The sequence below is a fragment of the Amblyomma americanum genome, chromosome 11 (assembly GCF_052857255.1).
Source record: "Amblyomma americanum isolate KBUSLIRL-KWMA chromosome 11, ASM5285725v1, whole genome shotgun sequence".
NCBI lineage: Eukaryota > Metazoa > Arthropoda > Arachnida > Ixodida > Ixodidae > Amblyomma > Amblyomma americanum.
The window spans coordinates 13,912,338-13,928,503 of NC_135507.1; the positions used below are offsets into that span (position 1 = coordinate 13,912,338).

Sequence of the window (16,166 nt, forward strand, 5' to 3'; positions counted from 1 at the left end):
TTCTTCGATAAATTTGCTGTGGGAGCAAACTGAGGCAAAATATGATGACAGATTTGAGTGGTACAGAGTAAAAAGTCTAACATTGCCTTCCAGTGAAGTGCAAGCGCAAGATTTATGGGTGTTTAACGTCGCAAAGCGACTCTGGCTGTGAGGGACGCCGTAGCGAAAGGCTCCGGAAATTTAGACCACCTGTGGTTCTTTAACGTGCACTGATATCGCGCTGCACACGGGCCTCTATAATTTAACCTCCATCTAAATTCGACCACCGCGGCCGGGATCGAGCCCGCGTCTTTCGAGTTACCAGCCGAGCGCCATAACCATTCAGCCACCGCGCAGGCTCAGCAAGCGCAAGGTTTATTGCGTGCAAGAAAGTTAAAATTAAAAAAAAACATATTTTGCTCGCAACTGTATGTATGATTATAAGTACTCATGACTGGGAATTTTTGAAAGATGTGTAGAAAGTGTTTTTTTTTAGGTTTAGGTTTATGGGGGTTTAACGTCCCAAAGCGACTCAGGCTATGGGAGACGCCATAGTGAAGGGCTCCGGAAATTTCGACCACCTAGGGTTCTTTAACGTGCACTAATATCGCACAGTCACGGGCGTTTAGAATTTCGCCGTCATTGAAATTCGACCACCGTGGCCGGGATCGAGACCGCGTCTTTCGGGTCAGCAGCCAAGCGCCATATAACCACTCGGCCACCGCGGCGGCTCCTTTCCTGAAAACAAACACTCGCCTTGTTGGGAATGCTCTTTTCCATGCAGGCGAAGAACTCACTGACGACTTTCCCGACACGTCTTGCGCCGATATAGGCGTCGACAAAGAGCCTGCTGAGGCCCTCCGCCACTCCGGCATAGTTGAAGGCTCGCGCGGCTTCCTGGTCGAAGTAGGGGAATGTGAAGGCGTACGGCATCAGGGCCAGGTCGGGAGAACCTTCTCCGCTCAAGCGGAGCAAATACTGGTGCCGGTCCATGATGGCCGCTGACAGACGGAAAGACGTCATGTCACCGAAAAGGCCTTGGACGACCATGCGCCAGTTCGCGACGAGCGCGTCGCTCTTGAACGTTGGCTTCTGGTCGCTTTCGTGGTTATGCTCCTCAGCGCCTACATCGAAAGAACAGGGAGTGCTGTACGCATCTTGGCGATGAGCCTCTGGGTTATGCCCTAGCAGACGCGGAAGGGCCCCGAAAATTTCGACCACCTGGGCTTCTTTAACGTGCACTGACATCGCACAGTACACGCTTGTCCACTCTGGTATTGAAGCAGATCGGATGGTGATAATGCCAGAAGTGTAGCACTTGTCACACTAACTTTCATCACATCACTCGGCGCTAAGGAAAAAACACGCTACGGGAAGACGCCGCTTGCGTTTCCGACTATAACATACAATAGAACACTGATATCGGTATTATACTACCCTTTTTGCCTGTGGATAACAGACTATGGTGAGATGAAGAACAATATGTTCTTGCGACATTGGAAAGGGCTCTTCACTCCAGCAAAATAAACATGCTTCACCAAACCGATACGTGAGATACTTCGTGCGTAAACAACAACCGGCTGCAACTGGAGGTCGTAATAGTTCTGAAAATACGGCAGCGAAGTAGGAAAAATGTTGTGGATCAGAGAAAAGCGCGTTGACACAGAACGTAAAAAGTGCACCCTCTATGAACTCATTATTAAGGCATCAGTATTCATTGTTACGGCCTTGATTGGCTCATGAGTGCGCGCAAGACCTTTCCGCAGGAAACCTTTACAAGAAGTGTCCCCTCCACCTGTCAATCAAACGAAAAAGAGAAGAATAAAGATAATGAATTAAAAATAAAGAGAATTATGAAACAAAATAAAAATTTAAATTTATTTACTGTAATGAGAAGGCACAGAAAACAAAAATAAATAATAATAAAAATATAATAATAATGTAGGTATAATATAAAAATAAACAAATAAAGATACAAGAACAAAATAAACAAAATGAAGTAAATATAAAGAGAAATGAGTGAGAAAGCGAGTACAGGGAAAGGCGTCCGCATTTCCTCTCATAAGGAGACTTAAGTGCAAATGAATTTTTATTATTCTCCCACATCGAATCGTAGGTACGGCTTCAGGTATCACACTTGCTAAGAAGAGCTCTGCGGAGATGTTTGCAAAATTTTTTACACCACGCATAATGCACCTCATTTTCAAGCAGTAGCAGTTCGTAAATTCTTGGCAGACCCCAGACACGGCTTTTTGCAGTGCCAGTGCACAGTTCTCAAATCGTGCTCTCAAATCTACACCAACTAGCTCGACCATACACAGTCTTTAATATGCCACTGGAGTTTACGAAAGCTTTATGAACACTTTTTTGGGGAAACTAGTGAATTGGAACTGCAGTCGCAAGAATACTGTATTCGCAATATTAGCAAAAAATTGTAACCTCATCACCGTATTCTTAGGTCAGCCTGAAATGGAATATGCAGCCTGATTGTGCAAATCGCATATGCCATCAATACATGTCAAGCAATGATACCTACATTAAAATTAATTGACTTTTCTCACCATAGCTCAGTGCCAGGAGCTTTTGATAGGGTGCATAACATCCTCCAAATATAGCCATGTGGTGATGGTGGGGCAAGGACGCACACTCAGAAGTCTGTGTAGGGCCGCGAAAAACTTGTCTACCAGATTTGTTCTAAGGTCGTCATTGGAAATGCTTAATTTTTAAAATTTAGTTCAAAACTAATCTGCGTGCAGCTCTTTTCGCGTGTCCCCCCCTGTATAAGCTCTTCCGTGAGAGGTAGCTTACTCACGAAAGATTTTGATGAATTAATATTAGTATTCACTCAAAGAGCGTGTGGTGAAGCCGCGCAAAGTGGTTTTATTTTGATATGAAACTAAAACACGCAAGTTTAACACTTGTTATTTTTACTCAACACGCCTGAGGTGCAGGTGTAGTCCTCTGAATTCTCATGAAATCCTCTATGGACACCTCAGTAAGATTTTGACACCACGAAAAATACACCGTTCTTCTTGGACCGGGACAGTGGTCGTCATAAACTTGTTGGCATTCAGCCGTCACATTTTGATCAGCATATTTAGCCGGTTGCAGAAGCTGGCACCCTGAAAGAGCCACAGAAGAAAGTTGTGACGCTTTTAATACACCACTGTAAACCCCTCAATTACTAATTAGATAAAGTCTGCAAGCGTACAACGTTGGAATTATTGCTTCATTCCTTTGTAGTTTCACTCCTTTTCCTGCTCAGCCACACCGTTCCCAGTTATCGACATCTACTTATAAAGTCCCCTTCCTCTCACTATGGGCTGAAATCTTTGGACACACAGCGCAGTCGGCCATCTGAACCGTTAAGAACAGATCACCCCGTTTCTTGTTGGCTCAGCATCTGAAGTTGCTACCATCTTTCTAGAAGCCATCGTGCTGCGCTGTTGCGCCTTCATCTCCTGCTTATTCACAGTAGCCAAGCACTCCTCTTGACAATGGTCTATTTATTTTATTCACAGAATACCTGCGTCCCCTGGGACATTATCGTGGGCTGCCGATATTATCAGTGCCTTCCATCATTCGCAAGACAAACTCTTGCTATCACCTTGAGACTAACGGTTTAACAGAACGATTCCACCGCACCCTTTAAGGTATACACTTTCAACGTAGGTCAAACGGGACCACAGCAATTAGGGCGCAGTTCATTTTCTCCCGTGTGATTAAAATACCGCATTGCAGTGAAGGATACGGAGCGTTCTCCCGCTATCCTTCTCGGTGCCTCATCCTCTGCGCCTGTGAGCTCCTCCGCGTCTCTACGAGACTAATTCGTCTCCCGAGAGCTCTCTGAACGTCGGTTGCTCGCCTCACCACTGAAGCCAGTCAGTAAGACCTTAAGAGTCGCTACGACGCGACCTAGTCGCACTGAATCTTTCTATCCTGGTGACGAGGTGCCGTAGATTTATCGGCACCTATGTAGTGCTTGAAGAAACATCCCCTCAGCAAGAGTCCTTCTGTGGACATATTGATGCGGTATTCTGTCAGCTCAGAAAGAAAATGTGTCGTGTTCCCCAGGTGTTCTTCCAGTTTAGTGGTAGCCGTTTCATTATTTTGTCGCACATGGCTTAAGGTTATTCGTCTAAGGCTGTTAAGCATGGCTGCCTTCCCTCGTATTAAAATCATGCTAACGTGTGATGTTCTCCATTCTTGTCAGCGGGATTCCGGATTATAATGTCCGTGGATGTGAGACTGCAGTTTTTTTTTTCTGCTTCGATAAAATTGCCCTGAAGAAAATATGATACCATAAAGGCACACGCCGTCGTTCCATTCTTTTGGACTAATTTCATGTTTACTTCGGCAATGCTGAAGTCGCTATTGTTTTCTTTGAGGAGGCGCGTGTAGTCTGTGTACAGTAACTCACATGTTTTGGTATGTACAGGGTCCGCTCACCCTCTAAGTTTTAATGCGAGAAAATTATACTTTACGTAATGTGATCTCGCGTCTGTTAACAACAAAAATTCCTTATTGAAAAGGGTTGAGAATTGGGCGTGTGTAGGAATTTCCCGTGTTCCTGTGGTGCCACAGCACTATGAATTCCTTATTCGTCAAAATGGCGATGATGTTACAAGTTAAAGTGATCTTGTGACGTCACCAGAACCTGCCTACCATGGCAAGTAGCAGTTATATTCAACTCAATTGCCACATGCCCACCGTGGCGTTTCACATCATGCAATTTCGCGTCCTGGGTTAGTCGCAAATGTCTCTGAATTGGTAGTGAGGTCGATGACGTCACAAGGGCATGTGACCACGACTTTGGTCTGACGTTTTCGTGCTCAACCGAGAAAGGACAAGAAAAGAAGGTGGGAACTGGTTGCCTGAAAAGTGCCGACGTTGTCTGAGGTACCGTCATGAACGAACATTTAGAAGAATCGCATGAAGAGGAACTGACTGAAGATATACTCCGTGCAAGATTCTGCGTGTTCCAATAAAGACATAATGACAGTGACCACATTGTGTATGTGGTGAAAGAAAGGACACAGACACAGAAAACTGAAGCACCAATGTTGCTTCAACAGTTGCTGCATTCCATTCTTCAGGGAACTTAAGCGACAATTATTCATTTACACCTTGTGTGCTGGCACGTTTCTCTATGGCGGGGATCACCTAACACCTCTTGCCGAGCAGGCGCGGAAAAGATTCCACGTGTTTTTGGTGTGCGACGTATTCTGAATTCTTTCGTAAATACGGTTCAATTCTGTCCGAGCATTCCAGCATGGTTGATCGCCCGTATTGTTATATCGTGTACACTTTTTAGGAACCTGACTGTTGGGCCGTTGCTTGTCTAAAGCTCTCAAAAGCTGTTTGCATTTTTTCTTACACCCGTACGAGTTACGTGTCGGACTAGTCTGCCGGCACTGAAGTTGTTTCAGGCCAGTGGCTAATCTTTAATTTCTAGGACACCTTCAGTCCATGTGCATATATCGGTTCCAGCGTGTGTGGTATTCTTAAGTTTCTAGGACACCTTCCGTTCATGTGCATATATCGGTTCAAGCATGTGTGGTATTTTGCCTGAGTTTTCGAAAATTTCCCGACCTATGAAGGTCACAGTAGCGTGGCGCGGCGCACAAAAGAACGCGAACAATCAATGAAACCGAGGAAGGCATGCGGGAATATTTTTCTTTTTCATTTTTAGTTTGTTGCGTTGATCAATAGAAATTCTTAACCTTCTTTACCTGAAAGATAAATGATTAGAAGCTACAAAAAAAGAGGTAGTTAGGTTTTAACCTAGTTAAACATAAGTAGACGTGCGAAATCATGTGTTTACAACGGTCGGCTCATGGTTTTGCCTTGCTTGGTTGCCGGCACGTCTGACGACGATACTAGTTCGATAGTAGTATTAGTTGATGCAGACTATGATGTGCAATCCACAGTGCTAGTGCCTGTATGTTAGTTCAAAAGCAGCATTATTTGATGAAAATTACGATGTGCTATGCAGAGCGCGAGAGTCTGTTGCAGTTTAATAAGAGACGTTATCGTCTGCGGCGATAGCATAGTGTTCTTGTGCAGTAGCCAGCGAAGCTGATCTGTTCACGCGTCAGCGGTTTCGAACCCCAGGCGTGACAGTATTTATTTTATTTTTGTGACTTGGCAAAGCTCACCCTGAAGGTCAAGCTTCACACAAACTCGGTGCCTCGGTTTGACCTTGTGAAGTAGTGCTTTCGCTCTAAAACAACCACATGCCCGCCGGTGGAATCCCAGCCCGCGACCTTCGTATGCCGCGTGCGGGGCTGTACCAACTTCGGTACAACGGACGCTGTCCAGCCATTTGCTTTCGAGGTTATTTATGTCGCATTTACCCTAACCTTAAGAGAGTTCGTCAGCTCCACTGCCGACCATAGCGGCGATCGTAAGAACCTCCTGTTACACCGCAATTGCCATGTGAAACATGTACTAAAGAGTGAGTGACACGTCTGAGCAAGAAGCTTATGAGATTTATGTTATTTGTACTTGCATACTTTACATTCAACAAAAAAGTTTTGATAAAACTGCACTCACGTGCTGGTTCCGCTGTGGAGTTGCGGTCATCAATGAATATCATGCAACTTTTTTTCTCGTCCATGTACATTAATTTCCGAAGCTTTGGAGGTTGCGCTGGCAAAAAAATGAGAAGAAATAAATACAGGTTTTGATGTCTCACCGTTACTTTTCAGCTGCCCCTAGCAGCTTTAAAATGCTTGAAAGCAATGCTTGAAAGGTGCTACGTTAATTAAAGTTCAATGTATAGTGCACTTGTCCCATTATAGCCCGCTCGCTTACACACAACAATAGAATCTCAAACCGGCCTGCACGTTGCAATTGCATGCAAAACATAAACAAAATGGAGGACATGCCAATACGCCGATTAAGCGTTTTTGCACTGGCAGCTGGAATGGTTGGAATTTTGAATACGTTAGACCAAACCACGCTTATTACCGCGTGTAAGCCGACCTGCTTTTGACAAAAATGACCACACAAAATTACGGGGCCAAGCGACGGGATGAACACCACCAGTGCCGGTGCCCGTTCCTGCCAAGATGCATGGAGGTGTCTGTAGAAAATTAGTAAATTCGTACGCGAATCGGTTGCAATAAAGAATACTCGAACTATGCGTTATGTACGTGGCTCGCTCGCGGTGGCGGTCGCTTGTACCTCGCGCTGCAAGCGGTAGGTAGCGCGAGACACAAGTTCCGGTAAGGGACGGCACTTCCGGCAAGTGCGCCGCGCCGGAATTCTAAAGTATATACAGGACCGTCCTCTGTCCGGTTTCGAATCATAAGGTCCCGTTACCCGGTGTAGTCCTCCTGCCGCCGAGCTTGTGAATGCGCATGATGATCGTAGCAGCCATGAAGTTTGAGCGATTACGATCATAGCAAATTATTCTCTTCGAAGCTCTTTGAGGAATTCTGTGAGGCAACGACATTTGTGCTTTCACAACTTCACTGCCAGACTCCTTCAAGCACCGCAACATACTACATACTATCATTTCGATGATTTACATATTTCTAACAGGGTGGTATATGCAACGCCAGTCAGTCTGGGGACCTGATATATAGCAAGTGCAGTTTATAAATCAAAATAGTTCTCATAAGCAGCGCTGTCAACGTCGCGACGATGGCGGAATGTTCCGAGGCGTTAGTCGAACAAGCTACTAGGTTCGCACCAATGTGGTTTTGAATTTATTCCGCGGCGCTCGGGAATTTCTTTTCCAACACATGAATGATGTTCGTTCCGACGTAAATCCACCTCATTTTCGGTGTAAACTACGCTGATTTGTCTAGAGGATGTTCGACAGTTTGTAAAGAATGATTGCTAAAAGTTTTCTTAAAAGGCATACTGGAGAACCTCACAGTGTAAAGACCAGGCGTGCATTTTGCCCTAAGTTTAAATACCCCTTTTACTTTCTGGTTCCTGTTTTTTTTCTTGTCATCATGCATAGTTTCTTTACCTCTAATCAATGCGCACGTGTTGTGTTTTGTAATCTTAGTAATCGATATTATAAAATATAAGAGGCGGCCACGGTGGCAGAGTGGTTATGGCGCTCGGCTGCTGGCCCGAAAGACGCGGGTTCGATCCCGGCCGCGGCGCATTTCGATGGAGGCAAAATTCTAGAGGCCCGTGTACTGTGTGATGTCAGAGCATGTTAAAGAACACCAGGTGGTCGAAATTTCCGGAGCCCTTCGCTACGGCGTCCCTCATAGCCTGAGTCGCTTTGGGACGTTAAACCCTCATAAACCAAACCAAAATATAAGACATGCTCCGCCATCTTTTTCTAGCGCGATAATTCATTACAACGTCAGAGCAGACTGGACTAGCTTACGTCGCATATCGCCAGTGAATCTGGCCTCAACTCATTTCAAGGAATAATGTTCCTCTAACGCAATACGCGATTTCAATTTCCGTTCTAGAAACAGTTTCGTCATTCATATACGTCTCGTAGCGAGGTTTTGTAATCTCCTATCGGGCATCTTCTGGCAACCAGCATCATTTTGATGCGAGAGCATTTGTGTCATGAGTGGCGTGAACAGGACCTGTTAACAGAGCGTGTCGGCAGATCGTGTCTGCACGAACTGTCAATCATCCGTTATACAGCAATGAGATAGTTGGTTAAGTAATTAAGTAATTACTACGAATGAATACTTAAATCACGAAATTGATCAATCGAACGGTAATTAATTGGACGAAATAATCAGTTCAGTTAGTCAAGACGTTCACAACTTAATCGCATATTTAATCAAAATGTGAGTTAGTTCATTCCTAAACTATTTAAATAAAAATTCAATTGCAACAATTAAGTAGCCAAAATGAATGACTTCGTAATTTTTCTTTTTCCAAATTAATATTTGTTCAGTTAGTGAATTAGTTTACGCATTCAACTGTTACTTAATTGATATCATGAATTACTTAGCTACTGAATTAGCTATTTGATAAACAAAATAATTTGATTAATTGATTAATACTTTGGTATGCTTACTAGACGCTATAACAACAAGACCCAAGTCTACGGATGTGGTAAAACAGAAATCAGAGCGAGAACACAACTTAGAAACGACAAAGACATAAAGAAACGAACACGCAGCAACATATAATCGGCAGCAGTAAGAGAAATGCTTTCCCATTAAAGAGCCTCTGCAGACCAAAGGGCACCCAGGAATCTTTAGGATCTGCTTATTCAGCACCTATGGACCAATCTAGCTAATTAAAAAAATTCATTTTGTTAGCATATGTCCTCCACTATAAACATCCTTTTCTGTTGTAAATCTTCGTCAAAAGCCCTTCGTACTAATTTCTGTAATAGCACCATCATCGTCAGCCTGACTATGCCCACTGCAGGCAAAATGCCTCTCCAATGTCTCTCCACCCTGTCCTTTACCATCTAGCTTCCTGCTGCCCCCTGCTATGCTTGCATTCTCTTGGAATTCACTTCGTTACCCTTAAGGACCAGTGGTTCTCTTGCCTTCACAGTACATGTCCTGCCCAAGCCCATTTCTTGCTCTTGATTTCGACTAGGATGTCATTAACACGCGTTTGTTCCCTCACCCACTCTGCCCGCTTCTGGTCTCAACGTTACACCTGTCACTTTTCTTTCCATAGCTCGCTGCGTTGTCCTTAACTTGAGGTGAACCCTTTTCGTTAGCCTCCACGTTTCTGCTCGCTAGGTGAGCACCGGTAAGATGCAGCTGTTGTATACTTTTCTCCTGAGGGATGTTGGTAAGCTTGCATTCATTATCTGAGAGAACCTGCCGTATGCGCTCCACCCGATTCCTATCCTTCTAGTTATTTCCCTCTCATGATCCGCATCAGCTGTAGGTGTTTGCAGCGCACACGAAACACGGACGGACAGAAAAGGGAACGAAACACAGCGCTGACTTTCAACTGAGCTTTATTGGAAAAATAAGCGACTTTTATACAAAAATTTTTAACATGTGACTCAGAAGATGTCAAAACGTCCTACTACATGTGCCATCTAAAATCACTGATACTCTAGATAAAAACCCTGAAAAAACATCAATGGAAAACACTGAAAGACACGTGCCGCCTAAACCACCTAAAGGATGTCATGATCAACAACGGTGAAGGAACAACATTCGAAAAAACTACCAAAAAACAATGATACCAAAATGCAAAAGCAGGGTGAAGCTGTATATGGGCTCCCGTTGTCACAAAAAATTAAAAGAAAAAAGAAAATACAGTGACAAAAAACAGGGCTGAAACGGTATAAAAACACATTAACTAAAACAGCATAAGACCCATTATTTAAAGAGTGTTGAAATTTACTGGTGCGCGCCTGCGGCCTGCAAGAATCCAAGTTCTTTATCCAGGAGTACTAAGGACACAGCGCTGACGCACATGTCCCCTTTCTGTTGGATGGCTTTTGCCTCGATAATCTCCCTCGTGGTCTGATCGCTGCTTCTACCTAAAATCGTAGTGTCCTGGAACCGTGGTATGCACTTATTGCATTCGCTGCAGTGTACAGCGAGATTTCCTTCTCGTATGTTTCTCTTGCGCAGATTGTCATAATTATTGTTGTGTTCTCGGAGTCGGTCGTTAAGGCATCGGCCCGATTGTCCTATATAGACTTTCCCGCAGCTTAACGGAATCTGATACACCACACCCTTGGTACAAGGTACAAACGGAGACCGGTGTTTTTTGGAGCACTGCACACGTGGTGTACCACACGTCTGAGTAAGCTTGCAAAGCTTTGACAGATTTCCGGGGCTGAAAACAATACTCTCAACTTCACTTTTTTGCCTATTCGTTTCAAATTGTGGGAGATGCTGTGCAAATAGGGTACTACAACCAGGTTTCGTTTTTGTTGACTCTCAGCCGAAGCTTTCATACTTCCCTTGCTTTTACTCTTCACTTCCCTGTAGATTCTTTCAGCCACCGCGATGATGATCTGCTCCGGATAACCACTTTCTTTCAACCTTCAAAGAGTAAAAGCAAGGGAAGTATGAAAGCTTCGGCTGAGAGTCAACAAAAACGAAACCTGGTTGTAGTACCCTATTTGCACAGCATCTCCCACAATTTGAAACGAATAGGCAAAAAAGTGAAGTTGAGAGTATTGTTTTCAGCCCCGGAAATCTGTCAAAGCTTTGCAAGCTTACTCAGACGTGTGGTACACCACGTGTGCAGTGCTCCAAAAAACACCGGTCTCCGTTTGTACCTTGTACCAAGGGTGTGGTGTATCAGATTCCGTTAAGCTGCGGGAAAGTCTATATAGGACAATCGGGCCGATGCCTTAACGACCGACTCCGAGAACACAACAATAATTATGACAATCTGCGCAAGAGAAACATACGAGAAGGAAATCTCGCTGTACACTGCAGCGAATGCAATAAGTGCATACCACGGTTCCAGGACACTACGATTTTAGGTAGAAGCAGCGATCAGACCACGAGGGAGATTATCGAGGCAAAAGCCATCCAACAGAAAGGGGACATGTGCGTCAGCGCTGTGTCCTTAGTACTCCTGGATAAAGAACTTGGATTCTTGCAGGCCGCAGGTGCGCACCTGTAAATTTCAACACTCTTTAAATAATGGGTCTTATGCTGTTTTAGTTAATGTGTTTTTATACCGTTTCAGCCCTGTTTTTTGTCACTGTATTTTCTTTTTTCTTTTAATTTTTTGTGACAACGGGAGCCCATATACAGCTTCACCCTGCTTTTGCATTTTGGTATCATTGTTTTTTGGTAGTTTTTTCGAATGTTCCTTCACCGTTGTTGATCATGACATCCTTTAGGTGGTTTAGGCGGCACGTGTCTTTCAGTGTTTTCCATTGATGTTTTTTCAGGGTTTTTATCTAGAGTATCAGTGATTTTAGATGGCACATGTAGTAGGACGTTTTGACATCTTCTGAGTCACATGTTAAAAAGTTTTGTATAAAAGTCGCTTATTTTTCCAATAAAGCTCAGTTGAATGTCAGCGCTGTGTTTCGTTCCCTTTTCTGTCCGTCCGTGTTTCGTGTGCGCTGCAAACACCTACAGCATGAAAAACCAACTAGCCCAAGAAAAGACGATTCCGCCTCAGCTGTCACTACCTGCCCTAAGTAGACCTTTATCACTTTCAGCACCTCGCTGCCAATTGTTAACTGTTCTTCCCTTGCTAGACTGTTAAACACTAATTTCGTTTTCTGCATTTTAATTTTAGACCCACCGCTCTGCTCTGCCTAAATCATTGATCATGCTTTGCAGTTCACCTCCTGAGTGACTCAGCAAGGCATTGTATCAGCGAATCGCAGATTATTTAGGTATTTTCTATTAACTCTTATCACCAACTGTTCCGAAATCAGGCCTCAGAATACCTCCTGTAAACAGGCAGTGAATATCATTGGCGAGATCATGTCTTCATGGTGGGTGAACCGCGCAACAAAGGCGGGACAAAGGCAAGACAAGCGCTGGTTGCGCTGTTCACCCACCATGAATTCTTACCAACTCGCCCAAATCTCTGCTTTACTCAGTGAGGTCGTGTCTCCCTGCCTGACGCCTTTCCTTATAAGAATGTTGTTGCTCACTTTATGGACGACTCTGATAACTGTGCAGGTACTGTAGACATCGTAATAAATAAGTACACCCTTTTGTGGCTGTGCCAAGGGCAAGGAGGTGGTTGCTTCTACTGTAATGATACAATAATAAGCAGTCAGTGGGTGCGTAGCGAATTCCTCTTCTACTTACTTGTTTCGTACTTGTATGTCATAGCGTTGTAATCAGTGTGGTTTCCAGTCTTCGAAAGCACAAACGACGTGTTAAACTTGACACTACAATTTGAAAGTGAGGAGAAAAAATACTCAGAGGAAGTTTAAAAAAACAGTGGCAGTAGGGACTGGTATTGCCGGCACCCGGTGGTCACCGGCGATAGCAGACCCTACTTCTCTTCAAGTTCTGCGTGTTCAAGACAGGGAGAGAAAGCGGCGAGCCCGTCAAAATAGCTCACTCTGTACAACGCTGAATGCAAAGCAATTTACGCGGCGACGTTAAGACTCCGTAGTGCGTGCCGGCGAAGCAGCAAAGAGGATGTGACGTGAAAACCTTGCAGTGCGGGTTGTTGAGGCTATGGCAGAAAGGCTTCACGTTCTAGAACACACACTGCGTGCAGCACAATCCGAAGCAGAAAAACCTGCCGCGGTGCTTCAGTAGTTAGGGCGCTCAGCTACTGATCCGCAGTACCCGGGTTCGAACCCTGCCACGGCGGCTACGTTTCGATGGAGTGAAACGCTAAGGCGCCCGTATGCTGTGTGATGCCAGTGCACGGTAGAGATCCCCAAGGGGTCGAAATTAATCCGGTGCCCTCCACTACGGCACCCCTTTTTTTCCTTTTTTCTCTCAGTCCATCCTTTATTTCTTCCGCTGCGGAGCTGTTCAGGTGTCCGCCGAGATATGAGACAGATACTGCGCCATTTCCTTTTCCCAGGAACCAATTTTTCAATTTTCAAAGTTTTGGAAACAGGCGAATGCAGAAAGAGCCACGAAGGCGTTTCACAAATTTTACGAAGAAACACTTTGGATCCAGTGGCATTAAGACTGGTCGTCTTAGGTTGCGCAGTGACATCATAGAATTCCATCGAGCTTGCGATTTTACGCTCTACGCGGCGTTTCTGGCTGCCGACCTCGCTACAATCCTTCTGTGAGTCAGCTATCTCATAATATCGTGTTATACAGCCGTAATCCTGCCGTCAGTCCTGCGTGGCTGTCACGGAAAGGAACCGGCTTATCTGTTGAAAACGATTATATGGTGACCGAGATTTCACATACGCGCAAAAGTCTACCGCTTGCTAACGTGAATCCAGGATGATTACTCACGCATTAAAGTTATTTAGCTCGAGTGGCTTCTTAATGACTTGAACACCGCGTAATCGGCACAAATCATCAGTCCCCTTGAAGTCCTGCACAAGCATTTACCGTGTAGTCATTTACGACCACCAAGCGCTCTTTGAGAAGTTGTTAGCTTATCAACCGTAATTATTTTTACACTGAATGAAAGTATTCTCAAGCAGCCCAGCCGCGGAGAGTAAGGCTGTGGTCATATCCTTTACGTGGTAGAAATACTTTTGAAATGACATGCCCTATCCATGCGGAAAAGTGTGAACACGGACCTCATGGTCCTAGAAGTTTTGAAATGCAGCTTGCATGGAAACATTTCACAATGGGAATGTGCAGTTTCAAGAGAGACAGTCATAAATTTAAGAAAATGCTTGTCAACAATATTCATAAGCACTTACACATAGGTCATGTTGAAGGGAAGCACGGCGGCCAAAGTAAAATTGAAGTACGTGTCATTGAATGATGCTACGCGCTCTGCACTGTCGCAAAGCGGTGGCAAGGTTGAGTTAAAGTTCTGGCTTATGACATATATCTTCCCATCGATCTTTACAGCCTGCATTAAGAAATTCAAGAAAAGAAAACATTAGTACTCGCCATATCTGCAACTGCGCGACACGTCCTGTTCGATATTCAGGAAACTTCTTGCTTTATGGGGTTAAATGACACATAGGCAACAAATGCTATCATGCGCCAAACACAAGGTTTAATACGTTTGCTTGTAGAGAGTGTTAAAAAATTTCATACATTAAAATTATACAACGCATAAAATTTCGGCGAATGAATTAATTATGCCATAAGAGTAATGTAGGATGGAATGAGGTGTGTTCATTAAATATTGTAGAAATGTTTTTCTTTGATTCTCGAGCTCTGTACATGAATATATAATGTGGGTTATGGTGATCACTTGTGCGCATAGCTCACTTGCTGACTTTATTGCGCAGGAATAAAACTCCGTGTAAAATGAGTGTGTTCAATACGAAGGCGACAGAAAATGGCTTCAGTGAAATGTTCTTAGTGTGAGCATGACTTTCACTCTCGTATGATGGGTTTTACTAAGTGCAGCACATATATTTCCTTTCTCATTTCTACTGATTCTGACGTGGCTCGAGACCAAGCAATATTTTGCCTCGTCCCTGTGTTGCGGCTCTTGCTACGTTCTGTATGATACCAGCGGTTAATGGCATAACTGCATTTCTAGGGTGAAGTGCAGTGAGTATGCTAAACAAATCGGTGTAAATTATGCTGTTCGCACAATGTCTTCACTTATTTTTTCTACAGCCACAGACACCGCATACTACTCAGCCGTGAAAATGGATCGACACTGTGAAAGCCTTACTGTTTTCTCGCATTTGGTTTGAATTACTGCGCTTCCAGAGTATTCAGCTGATTTTAAGTCGTCTCTATAAAATTCCGAGTATTCCTTGCATTTTTACTTTAGTGCTAAGTATTCTTCTATCATGTCTTCATATGGTGTTTGTTTCATGTGAGATTCTTTCACCGCAGAATCGCGTATAGAGTGCAGGCAGTACTGAGGTGGCAGTATACAATAAACTGGGCTCGTTTGATACATTTGACGAAAAGTGGCAAGAGCGTAGTATGTCGTTTTCAATAGATCAAGGTCAGAACTTGCGTTTCCTTACCTCTGAGGCATTCTGATGGGCGAAGTTACATTCATCTTCTTCGTATGGCGGCGGTTGGCACTCTTCGTTTTGGATTGTTCCAGATACCAGAGAAGAAGCAGCAAGCAGCACCAAAGTGAAACGAGCAGTATTTCGACTCATTTTGAACAGCACATGTTTCCAGTGCCTTTTTAGCCCTTGTGCGGAGCGAGGTGAGCTTAAGTACTATGCTTCAAACACACGAGGAATTTTTAGACAATAGTGACGACCTTTACGTTTGAGTGACCTTATCCTTCGCGACATTTTTCACTACGGGTCTAACATCTGCTGACGCACACGCGGAAAATTTTGCGTTAGGCTGTAGCTGCAAGTAGGCACCTATGTTAACGTAGCACTTTGAGTTCAGGATAAATATAATTGGCGATAATCAATCCTAGACTGCAGAACTGTCACTAAAAAATCAGCGTCCTTTCTCCGGCTTTTCCTCGAAGTGATTCGTCGCACTTTTATGGGAAGAAACAACTTTATCCGAGTCATGCCTGGTAATTGCAACAACTCCCAGGCTCTGTGCTCATCATCCATTGCATAGTAATGGTAATAGCAATAACACTGATTTCTGACTCCTCTCTTTACCCTAATGGCCCCTCTCCAAAGACCAGGTGGTGGTCTTGCAAACGAACGCACATCTCCCTTCGCTGACACCTCGTTTCTT

The 16,166-nt window shown here is 44.2% G+C and overlaps 1 protein-coding gene across 1 annotated transcript in view; it reads right to left on the minus strand.

The window, feature by feature from the left end:
• LOC144110925 (uncharacterized) overlaps positions 1–15,702 on the minus strand; it is a 38,767-nt gene extending 23,065 nt beyond the window's left edge. Inside the window, exons 1-6 of the mRNA XM_077643993.1 lie at positions 15,476–15,702; positions 14,234–14,388; positions 12,690–12,772; positions 6,535–6,630; positions 2,916–3,101; positions 736–1,103 (exon numbers count right to left, since the gene is read on the minus strand). Coding sequence (XP_077500119.1) covers positions 736–1,103; positions 2,916–3,101; positions 6,535–6,630; positions 12,690–12,772; positions 14,234–14,388; positions 15,476–15,616 — 1,029 coding nt within the window. The 5' untranslated portion in view covers positions 15,617–15,702. The remainder of the gene's footprint in view (positions 1–735; positions 1,104–2,915; positions 3,102–6,534; positions 6,631–12,689; positions 12,773–14,233; positions 14,389–15,475) is intronic.
• Positions 15,703–16,166: the final 464 nt, after the last annotated feature.